Source organism: Bidens hawaiensis, unplaced genomic scaffold, assembly GCF_021521415.1.
Source record: "Bidens hawaiensis isolate Kalapana, Puna unplaced genomic scaffold, B.hawaiensis_p1.1 tig00001461_1, whole genome shotgun sequence".
NCBI lineage: Eukaryota > Viridiplantae > Streptophyta > Magnoliopsida > Asterales > Asteraceae > Bidens > Bidens hawaiensis.
Window position 1 is genome coordinate 2,585,911 of NW_027491082.1, and position 17,381 is coordinate 2,603,291.

A 17,381-nucleotide genomic window follows, 5' to 3' on the forward strand; every position below is an offset into this window, starting at 1 on the left:
CACCTTCTGATATCTTTAAAACTCGTATAGGCCTATACAGGTCGTATAAATGTCATATGTTTCAGATGACGTTGACGAAAACTTAAACGAGTTGTCCATGAGTAATGATGAAAATTTTGAAAAATCTAAAAAAACAATAACAATAATGAGATATTATGGCCAGCATGAGGCAAGGCATGTACGACATATACGAGACACATGATTTATCTACCATAAACTATACATGCCCATAGGTTTATGGTTCAAATGGTGACGCCAGTGCTTGGGATTTAAGAAATATAGTTTTTTAAAGAGTATTACACAAAAGCATGTCACATAATTAAAAACTATGTCATCTTTGCAAGTAAACTAACATGGTTAAGGTCTGGTTAGCTTGAGAATGCCAACAAAGTTAAAACAAAAAAGCCATTTAAAAAAGATGAGTGCGTATGTCCGAATCCTGCGTGTGCCATTTCCATCCCCCCCCCCCCCTTCTTTTTGATCTTAAAAAATAATTATAAACATTTTGCACGGTTTTATATTATGAAGTTTTTAAAAGTAGTAAAGTACACCTTAACATTTTTGTGGTTGCGTACGTCGATGTACAAAAGAAGTCGCCACTGAAATAAACCGATTCATGTTGCAACATGCGGGTTTATTGTAACATAGTATTAATAAAAACTCAACAACAAGTTACATAGCTTAGAACAAGACTTACAAAATAACTACAATGGACAAAGAGCTGCAAACAACAATACTTAAAAAAACATCTCAAAAGGATTTCCAATCCAAAACTACCAATTAATCAACTTCCATCTCGTTCTTTGTTTGATCCAGTTGAAGGCCACTAGTTTGATATCATCCACAAGTGTGTTTGTCGATAAGCTCTCCATTTCCCCACAATTTTGATTACTCAAAGCGAACAAAATATTCGGGGGTCTTTTCGAAAAACATATAGGTTTGTTCTTTGCAAAAGATCGCACTTTACTTAACATTTAATTGAATAAATATATTAACTATAAATCCAAAATCGTTTCATTTCTCGACATTCTATTTTATAACATAAACTAATACATGAAAATATTATATTTGATTCCTATAAGAAAGCAACCATAACATATAAATGTTACATTGAAACATGTCATGTAAGTAACTTCATCAAAAAGATATTAAAAATAATTAATTATGAGGCCACAACACACCATTAGTCATTTTCAAATGAGCTTTCACAATTATAATGTCTATCATTTTCATATGAGCTTTTACCCCACCACATTATCATGAACTATTACATAGGCTTAGGTTATTAAATTAATCTTTATTTTAATAAAATGAAAGTTCAAATGCTAGAAATTAAAAAGAATAGTCATTGAAATAATTTATAGTTTGAGAAATATAAACTGTAAATACTTCGATTCTTTTTGTTTTGTGCTGTTCCAGTGTTCCCTACTAGGTAGGATCCAAAAACATAAATTTTTTAAGAGGATCAAACACTGTGGTAAACTTTGCCTGTTAAAAAGAAATACATGCAAGTCATACGATAATACCTAGAGTCTAGACTAGCAAAATCAAAGTACAAATTTATATACAACGCTTTTAAAATGGGGATGGCCGGATGGGCCCCAAATTTTGAGGGCTAGACTTCAACTCTGTGTACATGTGGGCCGGGCCTGTTTCGATAGTCTGTGAATCACACACACACTTTCTTCTTTTCTTATAATGCATCATAAAATACACAAACTAAATATATGAATATGATCTACAACAAGCACACCAAGACAGTCTTTAAAATAAAAACAACGTGCGCTGTGTTCTAGTATCAAATGGACGTTGTGATGTACTGGAATATGCCTAACATGTAAAATGTTATAACATATTAAATATACCAGGAAATGTCGCACCAATAAGGATCCAGATTAAATTCTAACATTTGAAAAATGCCTTATAACATATTAAAACAATGTATTTGATATATCGTGGCATAAAAGATATTTCATATATCACCAAAAACCCGACATTAACGGAAAGTGAGTTGGTGTAGTTCTAGTTATATTATCCTGCACTTGAGGGACATGTAAAAATTACCCCTAACTAGGACCGACCAACGGGTTTGGGTAATTTAAAGAACTCTGGATCGAAGTGGATAGGCTGATATGAACCGTCGTCCTTAATAGTAATTGTAAAGAGTCCGACAGTAATAAGTGATACGTGACTTGAAGACCTTTAATAAGGCTTGGCCCACTGTCTATGAGCCCAATACCTAATGGCCTATATATAAGCCGCTAGCCCATGCATCTCCATATATAAAGGGAATAGAGGGAAGCCCAAAAACGCGTTGTTGAATTAAGAGGCGGGATATTTACTTATGAACCAATGATCTCTCTTGTCCACGGCCGATGTAGGATTTGCCTAGGGTATTACATGCAAAATCCTTTTTAGCGATTTCACCATGCACTCTTAAGCCATCTTGATCATCTTTAAACTTGCAACTTTAAATCATACACTCTTAAGTCATCTTTATATTTTAAAGAAAAAAACGAGTCATAAAACATATTTTATCCCAACTCCATTCCTGATAGGCATGCCATTTTACTTTGCAGATCAAATAGACTAGAAAACATGTCCTTTATTGGTAATCTTTCAATCCAAAATATATCACCTCAACTTATATTTTATAACTACTATATAATACATTGAAAAACATTTTATAGTTTAGCAATGTATTTAATAGAGTTTAGATCACATCAACTTCTTTTATACCACTAGTTTTCAATTACATACCATTTATGTATATTACTAGAAGTTAAAATAAAATAAAACATCTTAACCTTGAATAAAGACGGCTTTCTTCACCTCAAGAATACATTTCGTATTACATATAACCAAGTCTGCCTAGCGAAATAGCTGTCTATTGAGCACGTTAAGTACTTAAGTGATGAAATATCGGTGTCACCTTCGCGACCAGATTGCACAACATAAAATGCTTAATGTATTATAGAAAACATATATTCTGCTCGGCCATTGTGACTTTGATTCAATCAGGACCATGTTGGGTTCGGGGTGGTGTTCAAGTAGTTTATTGGCCCGGATACCAGTTGGAGCCCCTTCGATCTTGTTTCACATGTGAACGCCCATTTATAAGACAAATTCACCTTGAATATTTTCAATTAGTAATAAAAAACCAAGACAGTTAAAACAAACTCAACAACCTTTTATAATAATTCTTTGCCAACAGCTTCTCTTTCTTTGACTTTGAATTCGAAAATAAATCGAAAGGTAAAGTTTGCAAAGCATTTGAGCTTTGAACATGGATATTGGCAATTGGACGGATTTAGGTATTCCTAAACCCATACCGGATTATTAAAGCCGTCCTAAACCAATACCGGATTATTAAAGCCTGTCCTAAACCCATTGGTATCTATAGGGTAATTACCTGTCGGAGTATCAGGTATACCTGCTGGCTTATTAAAAATACTCGTCAGGAATACCCGGCTCATTAGATGATCAAGTAATATAACTAGTCAAATAATTAAACATTTCATTGATCAAAACATGATCAAGTTTTTACTGAAACTGAACTATCTTTTCATGCTAACTGCAAGGTGTAATGGTAACTTTCTTATCATTACCATCTTTCATTAGTCCTAAAAGGCTAAAACACAAAAACAATATAGTATCAACCACAGAAACAAATAATAAATAACAAAAGATTATTATTCAAACAAAAAAACAATAAAGAGCTCTTATATTGTATATCTATGCATAAAAAGGCTGGGATCAATAGGTCTCTGTTTAAAGGGATGATCTTGTTAGCTAAACAACTTGCAAAAAACGCAAAGCTGTAAATACACAGTTCCCAACTCATAGCTATAAATATAAAATATTTGATTCAAAAGTAATCCCGGCCTTTAGGTATTGCCCGCCCCAAACGTTTTTGGTTTTCCCATCGGGTTCGAGTTTCATTGCCCCCTAGCTTTGAAGTATCTCATAGCTGTTAAAAGTACACCAAATGGTTTTAATTCCCCTTCATATATTGGTACCACTTGAATCTGGCAGGTTATCATTAAAAATAAAATATAATAAAAACACACAAATATAACGACCATTTAAGGTCGTAAATTTAATATATAGAATGTTGAATTAGTAGAATTTAAGCAAATCATAACACCTAAGTTTGTTTAATGTAAGATTCTTGAATAAAACTTATAAAAAGAAAAAAAGGTCAAAAGCAACTTAACACTAGCACCAACTTGGTTCAATCCACGCATGAGGGCTGAGTATATATTTTGTTCCTAGGAAATCCCCAAAACTTTCTTCTTCGACCTTTCTACCATCGAACATGTGATACCTGCGTGTCTCAAGAGAATAGAACACTATCTTCCCGTTCTTGGAGTGTAATCGTGGAAAGTAGATCTTGTTCTCCTTTTCTGGTGTTTCCGCTTCCACGCACAAACACGTTGCGCCACAAATATATATCATACGCCTTCCTAAACCATATACTCTCTCCCATTCTTGTCCTGTCTGACTCAGCTTGAACACCTCAACCGATTCTCCATACTCACCCACTCGGACTAGTAAAAGACGATGCTCATCACATTTCACTAGAAAACATTGTGCTTCTGAAGGACAACCACTTGGGGCTTCGGCTACAACTTCCCAAAACCTATCCCCTTCCTCCCTTAACCTGTAAACATCAAGTCTTCCCCCCGCCTCAAGACATACACATCATAGTTATCAAATAATACTGGAAAATAAACGGAACGTGGAACGGCTTCATCAAAATCCATATATGTCCCGGCCCAGTCCGGTGGTCCACAGTTTACTAAGTGGGCGAAAGCACCTAACATGCGTTTTGCTGTGAGTCCAACAACCATATAGTACTGGGAAGTTGGTGGCGCTGAGAAGCAAATGCTTATTATGTAACCATGTTGCGGAAACATATGGATATCATTTGTGAAGGGGTTAAAAAACATCACAGTGTGTGGAAAGTGCGAGAGATTATAGACAATCAACCAACCATATATGGAACAACGTATTCGCACATCGTCAATCAGTTCTTGAGGTGTTTTCATAAAGTACTTGTCACCAGACATCGGATCTGTAAAAGTGATGACGCCTCGCAGTGTGTCAAACATTATCAGCCATGGTGAAAGCAGTGAGTATGAGTGCAATCTCCTTAGTGATGTCCCGTTACTCCACTGAATCATAGGTGCTGCAAATTTACAACGTCTACATGTAGCACGAAAGTTAAGGTATTCGACACCAACACAGAGCTCCACAATCATCTTCAGAACATCACATGGGATATTGAAAAGGGGTGAATTCCTTGTGCTATTAATATCAACCCTAGCCACGATCTCATCTTCTTTGTTTTCTTCTTCTTTAGCTCTAGACAATAAATGATTGCTAAGACCTTAACTATTCTCATGCTAGCTAGAATAACAAATACAATAAATAAGAACATACATGCATTCCCACAATGGCAGATAGTTTTTTGGCACTAAACACGACATTGAAGATAGGAATACCGTGTTATCTTTGAAGTTGTAGGAGGATATTACTTTGTCCACTTTGCCAAAAATGTGAATATGACCGCCTAACTCTGAAGAAAGTATAGGCCTGTAACTTAACCAACCACTATGAGCAAGATCAACGAAAAATATAGTGTTATTGAGGTCTCCTGGTCTTCCCCAAGTCATACCACTCATGTCTAATTTAAACAAATGCACATCGGTAAGCGTTCTCATTGCTTCCGAACGAACATCTACTATAACGAAGACAAGCTCTGTACCTCCTTTCAGAAAAGGCCCTATGTAGAAACAAGAGTTGCAGGACGTAATATTATCAGAAGGGGTATCTACAAATGGCAATAGAGTTATCACAACTTCTTTATCCTTAACCACAATGTCAACCTGTATAAGAGCACCGTAAAGGAGACTGCTGTTCAAGGCATATACCTTGCCATTGCAACAAGTTAAGGATTTTAAGAAACCATCTCTGTCAGTTATGCTCTTGAGCTGTCTAGCGTATGTCATTTCCGTCCATCGTAACCTCTTTCTTTTATGGTCTAGCCGACAAAAAACAAAGGTCCGTTGTTTGGCTCTATTTAACAAAAGGACCGAACCGGTATCCTCTGGAGGCGACGGCAAACAACAATCTCCACCGATCGATGCATAGTCCCCGTCTTTCAAAACCAAAGGAGGAAGATATATGGTCTTTAAAGTCACCGGGTTCCAAAGATACCACATGACACCGTCTGGATGGCTGGAGAGAATCACCCAACCATGGAAACAACCTCGGATGCGTCTCCCCATCAACGCATGGATTCGACATGGATAATAACAAAGCGGGTCGGTGCCGACCTGGTATCCGTCTTCTTGCAGCCATGGATATTTAGCAGCCATCGGTAGCAATCGGTCACATACTACAAAAGAAGAAATCTGCAGCTTCTGTTCCATCTAAAAGATTTAAAATAAATATCCATATTTTATTAAAATGTAAAGGAAGCCTCAATCTGTATCATAAACAAGATGCATATAGATAATAGAAAACCATGCAACAGTAACCTAACAAATTGTATTATGTAAAATACTGGATTATTAAAATCATAAAGAGCAAATTATACCAAGAATTTAAACAAACTTAAAGCAGAACTCATACCTCAAAACTTTACTTCAAATCCTTCGATACATTGAATCAAAATTCTGAGAGATTTTATTCTAGGGTTTATGGTTTCTGTTAATTCAGGGACGGAGGGAGTTTTAAATTAACGGTATTTTACTTTGTTCCTTTTATTTTATTTGAAAAAAAAAATTCTAAATAAGTATTTTAATTTTTTTAGCCAATCAACCGTTACACGTAGCATTTGTTAAGTAAAACCAATGTTGTTGCGACGTAAGAGCATTCACAACTACAAAGATTTACAAACTCTCGTATCAGCGTCACATCATTTTTTAAACTATTCTTAACAAACAACATACCTTTACTTTATTCGGCAACAACAAACCTCCACAAACACAACCACATCATCACCTACCTTTTACAATTAATTTATATTTAATTAAATTACTTTTATAACAAATATATATTTAAATGATACATCAAATGTTTAACAAATATAAATTAAAAAAAGCATTTAAAAAATATAAATGTAAAAATAAAGCATTTAAGAAATAATATACGTTATTAAACATAAAATAAAGCATTTAATGTATGTAGCGTGTGTTCATTTATAGAGTTTATAACATCTTTAATATTGCTGTGGAAGTTGAAATATGCATTAAGTTGTCATTAATTAATTATTATTCTTTGTTATTAATTAGTTTATGGAACGTTGTTTTTGTTAACATTTTAAAACAAGTCACGCATAGACCAAAGTTTTAACCAGCTAGCTGGCATTTGAAGACTGAAGAGGAACGCGTAATCGCGTATATTCTAATACCTCGTTAAAACATATTTCATCGTTAAAATGAGAAAATTCATCCATTAATCATTTTTTTAATAAGAATCGCTTGAGAATCAAAACGAGTTACAAGCGACCGACTCAATAAAAGAAAACATTATTATTTTAGTTAGTCAAGAATCACACTAAGTTCTTGCAGCTCCAACTCTCCTTAAACTATCAATCTATCATAATATTTTGTGTTGAAATGTAAGAACTTATATAGCTGCAATGCTAAGTACTTATATAGGTGCAGTTTGGAGCTGATGTGGCTTGTGGAGCTGCTTGGATATTATTGGAGGAGCAGGGAGCTAAATGCAATTTGTGGAGTATATAATATAATGTTTCCCTCTCTTTATATTATACTAGATTTTATCCCCCGTATTACGGGGGTTGTTTTACATTTTTCGTTTTTAATATTTATATATGTATATTTGGATTTTAATTTTCTTTATTGCAATAAAGTTAATAATATACTTAGGGTTTGATGATGAAAGGGTTTCATAAATAAATGGTATGTTATAACCCGTTTAAAAGCAATCTGGATTTGGTGACCCATGACCTGCTTATGTTTTTTACTATAAAATTGTTTATTAATTATAAATAATATCTTTTTTTTAAATTGGATATTAAATTTAGTATATTCCTATTTTATAGGATTTTCATATCAAATAATTGGTAACATTAATTTTTAATTTAATGAGATGTTATAACCCGTTTAAGAGCCATCTGGTTTTGGTAACTCATACCCATGAATTTGGGTTAAATCAATAAGAAATCTCCATTTAAAAATCAAGCAATCTGGTGGCTTCCATAAAAAAGGGGAGCGATCACATCGCGACACGTAGGGTTTTAGTGTCTTCGTTTATATATATTATAGATTATTTACAGTTAATTACACGGTTAGTTCTTGTGGTTTCTCAAAAGTAACACATGTGAGCACCAAGGCTTTCAAGTAACATGCTGGGTTTTATGCTTCAAAATTTAAGGCAAATTGGATTTTAATAATCCCAACTTAGAAAGTAGTTGTCACCGGTCCTAACTTTCACACCATTTGTTTTCATTGGACCTCCGTTAAAAAAAAACTTGAAGACGTTAAGTTTTTTCCAAATTTCAAACTGATATTTTAGGGCTTTTGATCGGAAAAAGGATACGAGTAATCGATTCGTATTCTCATTCCAATCAAATGCCCTAAAACATCAATTTGAAATTTAGAAAAAACGTAAGGTTGTTAATTTTTTTTTAACGGATGTTCAATGAAAACAAAGAATGTGAAAGTTGGGACTGATGACAACTATTTTCTAAGTTGGGATTATTATCGGCCAATTGCATTAAGTTTGGAATTATTGAAATCCAATTTGCCAAAATTTAACTATGAAATGCGTAACGGTATTTTCGTCAAACAATAATTAATGGTTAATAATTAATGGTTAATGTATAATAAAATACCTAATGGAGCTACAAGTAAAGGCGAAATGGGGATGATTTTGCCCCACACTCGCGGGCTTGGTCACAGAGGAAGGGCAACGCCATGATCACCAAGGGCCCAGCCCTGGTGCAGTGTGAGCGAAACTGATGTGACCCGTTTTTTGTGAAAACATTGATCATAGCGGATAGCCTAAATGTTTAGAAAGAAGATCAACAACATTAAATTCATTCATTTCTTTGTTACACCCCTAATGACCAATAGCAAGTAAACTTGTCCATTATGTTACATTCTACTTGATTATAATTTCAAAACTTCACTTTCATTCACTTCATACTTCAAAACTTGTCCATTGTGTTACCTTTTCCTTTGGTATGAAGTGAAAGAATAAAAATCTACTTTATGGAAGTTGACCATCAATATAGTCAACGAATCTTCATTCTCCTCAAAGACAAGTATGCCAAAAGCCGGTAACCGAATACCATAATTCCTAGTGCAGTAACTTCCTTCAAACCACTATCTAGTTTTATTCCATCAATTACAGGACTTATGGTTTCATACTGTACTTTCAGAAGTAATCTGTATGTGTGATAATTGAACGACAAGTATCGTAACCATGCAATAAATATCGGAACATTCTGCAAAAATATTATCAGATCAGTACATACTCTTTTTGCTGACCACGGGAACCCGTTAGGGAAAACTCATGGTCATGGGCCCCACCTAGAGTGGGACTAGGTAAACCGCAGCTTACACTGGGTACTAGTAACGGTGTGCATTGGTCGGTCTTGGGTTCAAACAAACCAAAAACCGAAAATTCAGATCTTGAGTATTTTAAAAGCATTCGGTTTTTGTTTTTTGGTCTTACCATTTGAGCATTAAGTTTTTGGGCCGAACAAAAATGGTCCAAAATAATAAATTTGAGCCTAAATCTTTTTGTTAATTATAATAAGTTGATTATCAAGTATCAACATATGGGCTAAATATTTGGGTTATTATCTATTAAATTCTTAAAATTACTAAGTTACACACAAAACCGAAAATCTTTACGAAAATATAGAACCAAACCGTTGGCTTTTGTTTGGGTTCGCTTATTTCGGTTTTTCCAGGTACGGGCCCGCTTTTTCTATTTCATGCACACCTCTGACGGGTAGGTGGTCTAATTTACGTTATAAAATTTTATCCTAGTTAGTTAGTTAGTTATTTTTCTTTTATTAGTGCTTACCTTCACAAAATAACCACCAGCCAACATGAAAGCCATTACAGTTACAGAAGCTAAAGTCGTTGCTTTCTTTAAGTCGGTCAATGTAGCACCAATAGCCAACCCGAGCCCCTGCCATTTTTGTTTTACAGTTAATAAACTAACTTATAATTATATCAGACTCTCAGTTAGTAATAATGGCATACCTGAGCTGCAACTATACACAGGAAGACAATAACCATGGTTAAGAAAAATGAGTCGGCGGTTAGTCTCAAGCCCGCCATGAAGTAAACAACAAGGAGAAAAAGCATTGGGAGAAACAGATCAAGTGGAAGATCACTTGTTGTTCTTGCCATAAAATATGCACTTAATCTGTACATATCTGCTGCTCTTTCCTTATTTAACATCGCGCGTTCTTGTGGGAATGTGAAAATTGCTGTGAAAACCGGAAAAAATGCCCAAAAAACAGCAATGAAAAACAACAATCCTGCCTGCAAATAAGAATGTAGACTTATGATTTTGATTCACTCCATATATTCATTTATTATTATTATTATTATTTTTTCTTTTTGTAAATGTTTCTTACTTGATTATCAAGGTCTTTAGGACTGTGAACTTCTGACTGCCACCATAAAAGTCCTAAAATAACTGCAGTGACAAGAACTTGTGTGATTCTTAACCAACTAAAATAATCATGTTTTCTTTCCTTAATTCCTCGGCGAAACAATATCGAGTATTGCTCTCTCCAGCTAGCTCCCCATTCACGTTTCATTGACTCGACGTTTGACTTGAGGTCTTCATCGACTGGTGCACTGATCATAAGTTGTTTTTTCGTTTCTTCAGCCGCTCGTGTCTCATAGGCCTCCACCAAATACTGCAAGTAAACTTCAAAATCTTTTAACTTATTCAAACTTATGTATGTTTTGCATGATGGTTTTATTTGAATTTTAAGTAATTTATAAGAATTTGAAAAACAGTGTAACCCATACATTTTATCCTAATTGGATGATAATTAATTACTAATAACAAAAAGAATTAGCCCAAATTCATTATTTTGGGCTTGTTTTGTTTGGTCCAAAATTTTTCAAGCCCAAATGATAGAATGTTTTCAAAAACTCAAAAACCGGAACTTTTCATTTTTTGAGTTCGTTTGAGTACAAAACCGGCCCATGCATACCTCTAGTTTATATTAACAGGTGCATGGAAACTGAAGGTATGTTATGTTGCTTACATCATGTACAACAGATGGAGCAGGCTTTCCATTTTTTGTTTCTCTTCGTGAGTCTCCTACGCGGTCCTGTAACTCTGAAGGTACAGAAACTTCGTTCATGTTTCCGTTTGCAAGATCTAGCAAAAACTCTGCGGGATTCATGGCGATTAATGGAGAACATCCTATTGATGAAAAATATGCCATTGCTTCTGATGCTTTCCCATAGTAAAGCAAGCTGCCTTTGCCAAGTAGGATTAGTTTATCAAATTTGTGGAAAAGCCGGCTCGATGGCTGGTGAATCGTGGTGATCACAGTCTTCTCTGTCTGTAATAAACATGTCGATTTGCGTTATGTTTTATCTTAAATGGATCAAATAAAAATTTAACAGCTTTGTGTTACAAAGTAATTATTTTTAACTTATTTTAACATAAGTGGATTACAAAGTGTTTGTGGGTCAACTCAACCGGGTTTGACCGTTGCGACCCGCACAAGCTTACCTCGGCTATGTCTTGTAACAGTTCAATGATTCTCAAAGCAGTGGTGGAGTCCAAGCCGGACGTCGGTTCATCAAGGAACAGGAGAGAGGGATTGATTATTATTTCAAGTCCAATACAAACGCGTTTTCTCTCTCCACCCGAAACGCCCCGAACAAAAGTGCCTCCTATCATTGTATCTTGACATCTGTTGAAGGTGTGAAGTTGGTTAATTAGTCTGGTGTACTTTTATATGTTTTAAGATTCTCATATAATGCTTTGCAAAAGTTTACCTTTCTAATCCTAGTTCACGAATGACATCGGCCGCACGTTTTTCTTTTTCTTGTTTGGTTAACTTCTTTGGTAGTCGTAAACGAGCCGCATATGTTAATGTTTCCTTCACCGTTAGATGAGGAAATAAGATATCATCTTGAGTTACAAACCCGATCCTGCACGGCATTTGTTATTAGTATTTGGTACAGATGGCAATCATGAGTCATGACTAGGGTGTGCGATGAAACCAAAATTACCATTCTGTATCCTATATAACCAGCGAAAGCAAACCCAACCCAAACCGACGGTTTGGTTTTAAGACTTTTTTGAAAACCGAATTTCTGGTTCGATATCATTTTGCATTTACCCAAAAACTGAACCAAACTGTAAAAACAGAACTGACTTTTATAACCTAACAGAACCCATATAAACCGAAAAAAATAGACTTTTGCTATTTATTTATGGATTATAATATATATTTTTTATTATTGTTAAGTAATTTATAAAAGTTTAATAAACTATGTAGCCCAAAAATTTTAAACCTAAATGTGTAATAATCAATTAATCATTAATTAACGAAAAATTTATGCCCAAGTTCAATTATGGGCCATTTTTTTCAGCCCAAAAATTTCTTGCCCGAATGGCAAACCATAAAAGCTGAAACCGAACCGAACTCTTTGTGATAATTGAAAACCAAAAAAGAAACAAATGGTTTTCAAGCACCCAAAAACGAATTTTTGGGTTTAATTTGGTTTGAGCCCCATCACGACCCACGCACACCCCGAAATTCATGACTTGCTCTTAAAAGAAAGGGTTGGTCAAGGCAAAAATACTTTTTGAATATGGGTTCATTAGGGTCAACTTAGATTAGACAACGGATCAACTGTGTCCACTCAAATTATACAATGTGTCAAAACAGGCCGCATTATTAACTTAAAAAGGGCTCAAATGGGCTAGCACCCCATACTTAGTAATGGACCTAATGGCACATCTAAACACAAGAATCTGGAGTACAGTCAAGAATCTTCAGAACAAAAACACACAAACCTGCTCTTTAGAAACTTGGAGTACGGCTTTTCGTTATAAGTTATTGATCCTCCAGGGGCAGGATCTGTTAACCTGCCCCCAAGTAAGCTCAGAAGCGTAGTTTTCCCGCTTCCCGAAGGTCCCATTAATGCCAAAACTTCACCAGGATTCACTGCACCACTTATTCCATTCAGAATATCCTTCTCTACTGTAGATGTCATTCCTTTAATCACTACCTTGTATGCCACTTCTGTAAACTGCATAGCATATCAAAATAGATGACTTGTGACATTTTTGTTCATTTTCTCAAGTTCTTTAATTATTTTTGTATGTTATTATATGGAACTAGTCTTGTTCATGGTTTTATAAAAATGTTAACCTTTTAAGTTTAATACCTTAAGATATATTGGCAAGGTGGGTTCTGTCTGAAACTTCTTACGCGTTCCAGCTTCAATGTCTTCGGCTGTTAGAAGCATATTAACATCATATGTTTGTAACCGATTCATGTTTTCAATATTCTAAATACTATCATCACTTTGTTACTAGTTTTAAATATTGTCAAATCCATTTTCACACAAGTAGATGTGGGACCCGCACAAAGCCGACGGTAGAGGATAAAAGGATCGACGTTTTGAATTTTGATACAAGATTTTTATAACTTAAGCTTTGTTTTGTAGCTTACAAATTGATGCATGATGATAATGATTATGCATGTTGGGGACCAAGAGAAAGTAACTGCTAAAAGATATCAAGATGACAATAATAATTCAAGGCACCCATTTCATTGATGACTAATTGACTATGCAGTAAGATAGTGGGCCATGATATGGTCCACTTTCAAGGCTATGGGGGCCCATCAATCTACTTTGGGCCTGTCAAGTAGCTAGCTGGTTACAGTTGTATAGTAACGGAATGGTGACACTTGTTATTTGTTTGCTCTTTAAATAATCAAAATAAACATTATCAGTTTAGTGTTTCATTTTCTTTCTTTTGAGCTACTTTTCAGCTGCTTCTTGTTATATAGGTATTTGCTGTCTTTTTGCCAACAAAAAGGTTTTCATCATGTGATCATATATCAAAAGTTATTAACTTCATGTCATTTCACGGCTTCACGCTACAATATACTAGACGTAAAAAGTTTCGTTTATATAATTTCTGTCTCTGTAAAGAAAATACTTCATTTTGAATACAATTCGGTTTTCATATTTTGATAAAAAGAAAAATTAAGCAATGTATTTAAAACTTTAAAATTTCTCTGTGTTACCCTACCACTAAAAGCATGTTACCCTTATGGCATTGCCTTAGGCCCTTAACTAGTTGCATCACATTACTTGCTACTCACGTCATGTCTTCTAGAAATGAAAAGTGGGATGAATGAGTTAATGAATATACTTACCAATGTCTTCATCACTGAAAGGTCTTGAATCCGCAATCTCATCTGGAGGCATAGTGAATCCCGTGAACGAGAACGAGAACCCTAAGCTAGCACTAGAAGCTCGGCTTAAGGCGGCCCCACTACCGACATCATCAAGATCAAACTTCATTTGGGCACTTCTTGTCTTTCTAATGTGTGTATTGTTTTTGCTACTGCCTCCACTTCGGCCGGGGGATGCAAACACCATTTGTCTGCTAGACTTTCTTGAATGTGTGCCGGTGCTACCACCGCTGCCCACTTCTGCACTGCCACCACTAAAGGTTTCACTTATTTGGGGAAGTTGATCGGATTGTGTTCTCCATAACCCTAAACTCGAAGTTGGTTTCTCCATAGTTTCCCTAGTTGGTTATCATCAATAACATATATATCACATAAAATATATAAACAAACAAAAACAATCCTACTCAGTAAGATCCCACTTATCAAAAGGTCTCATCCTGAGAGGATGAGATAAGATCATAAGAGCAAATCCAAACGCACACACTTAAACCTCGACACAAAATAACTTTTTTTACATACATAGAAACACAATATCATGTGAACGCTAACCATTAGTATATATATACAAGGGAAGGTGTGTTTATACAATCTCTATGTCTATTCAAGTTATTTATTTACAATCTTGATCATGTTTAAGACATAAAACGAGCTACTAAAGAATTTATAAAATCTTTAGCAACATTATGCCTTAAACATGATCAAAGATTTAAGAAAAAGAAAATATTTTTCAACTTACGTTAACATGCTATTAAAACTGGCAACTTGTAACAGACAAAACCACCTCTCTTATTGATGTCAATACTTTTTTCAGCTCCGAATAGTTTGTTCGGAGCTCGGTTTTTTATTCCATGACTGGTTTTAATATATATATATATATATATATATATATATATATATATATATTTGAAGTTCATAGACCTCTTTACTTACCAAAGAGAGAATTGAAGGAATGAAGACTTCTTGTATCAAAGTGAAGGAGAGAGAGAGAGAGAGAGCAGACCAAAGTGAAGTTTGATTCACTTGTTATGCAGCCACCTCCAACTATGCCCTTTTATATAAAGAGTTAATGGTCATTTTCGTCCCTGTGGTTTGCTACTTTCGCCACTTCAGTCCAAAGGTTGCAATTTTGTCAATTTAGTCCTCATAGTTTTAAATATTGGCCAATTACGTCCCATCCGTCTAACAGCATCCAACTATGCCGTAAGTTTAAGGGTATTTTTGTCTTTCTCCTTTTAATATTGAGTTAATGGTCATTTTTGTCCCTGTGGTTTGATACTTTTGCCAATTCAGTCCAAAGTTTGAAAATTTGTCAATTCGATGTTCAATTTAATTCAGTTTTTTTTGTCTATCACCCGGAAGAGCATAATCCAAGCCCAAAACCATTGAGCATAAACCAAAACAGGTCTGCATTTACTCTGTCGAAAACAATATTCATACTCATTCCCCTCGTATTTAGTTTCTAGACGGTTCCTAAACTCTCCCTCATGGTGGAATTCCTTGAAATCGAATTGTACGGAAAAAAATAAAAATCGTTTCTTTGATGAATGCATAATAATTAGGGTTTAGAGATTAACATATCTTACCAAAATCTGAGTCGAAGTTAACTATTATACATTAATCAAAGAAACGATTTTTAGTTTTTTCTGTACAATTCGGTTTCAGTGAATTACCTTGACCACTTTACCATTAAATTCCACCAAGGGGGAGAGTTTAGGAAACGTCTAGAAACTAAATACGAGGGGGGGTATGATTATCATTGTCAACAGAGTAAATGTATACCTATATTGGAGGTTGCTCGATGGTTTTGGGCTTGGATTATGCTTTTTAGGGTTATAGAAAAAAAACGAATTAAACTTAACAATAAATTGACAAATTTTCAAACTTTGGACTGAAGTGGCAAAAGTATCAAACCACAGGGAGTAAAATGACCACTAACTCAAAATAAAAAGAAGAAAGACAAAAATACCCTTAACTAACGGCATAGCTGGATGTCGTTAGACGGATGACACGTAATTGGCTAATATTTATAACTATGAGGACTAAATTGACAAAATTTCAAATTTTGGACTGAGGTGGCGAAAGTAACAAACCACAGGGACGAAAATGGTCATTAACTCTTATATAAAAGCCTAATAATGGCAACTTTAGTGAAATGACAAAAATGACCCTAGCACATCTTGAGAAAAAGATGAGCTTATAATTTATGTATATGATTAAGAACATCACTTGACAAGATGTATAAATGCATATAGATATTCATGATGAAACATTTATTGTGACACCGAAGGCGAAACTTAGTTGTATAATTCGCTTTCGAATTAATTTCCCGTACACGTGTTAAGTGACCAAATTCAATTTTGTTTTATGTTTGCATTTGTTTGACGAATCCGTTTCATCTTTCTTGGTTTGTTTTGAGATCGATTGAGAAGTCGGTTTTTCAAACTTTTGGCAATAAATTTGGTAGGGTAAGTTTGAAGCTTCATATAGATGGAGGTGGAAAGATACATTAGCCATGATACTCTTAGTATTGCATGCCCTTCAATCTTTCATATTGTGAGGCTGTCATTCATTCTCAAGTTACCTTTGTCTTAGGGTACTAAAAATCTTTTGGAATTTTTCTTAAAATCATTGCATGTACACTCATACATCATCATCATTATTAATTTAATTGTTATCATGATATATTTTTATTATTCATTTATTGTTAGTTGATTTTCATATTCTAATAAGTAAGGAAGCACGACTCTTTTATATTTTATTAAGATCGAAACTACACCAAAACAATAACCCTTAACCATTTATTTATACTCAAACTCTAACATCAAGACTTCTAACTAGACTCAAACTAGGAAATCAAATAAACTAATTAAAAATAAACTTTATCTCAAACTCTAATGACTATCTTTATAACTCCATC

The 17,381-nt window shown here is 34.6% G+C and overlaps 1 protein-coding gene across 1 annotated transcript; it reads right to left on the bottom strand.

Moving 5' to 3' along the window:
* Positions 1-9,084: 9,084 nt before the first annotated feature.
* On the bottom strand, positions 9,085-15,480 carry LOC143577844 (ABC transporter G family member 22-like). The gene is made up of 11 exons (XM_077061570.1): positions 15,391-15,480; positions 14,426-14,802; positions 13,425-13,492; positions 13,051-13,286; positions 12,024-12,179; positions 11,755-11,938; positions 11,279-11,581; positions 10,634-10,921; positions 10,254-10,538; positions 10,072-10,179; positions 9,085-9,484 (listed from the first exon to the last, which is right to left on the bottom strand). Exons 2-11 carry the CDS (start codon positions 14,793-14,795, stop codon positions 9,272-9,274), a joined length of 2,211 nt encoding a protein of 736 aa, XP_076917685.1. The 5' UTR covers positions 14,796-14,802; positions 15,391-15,480; the 3' UTR covers positions 9,085-9,271.
* Positions 15,481-17,381: the final 1,901 nt, after the last annotated feature.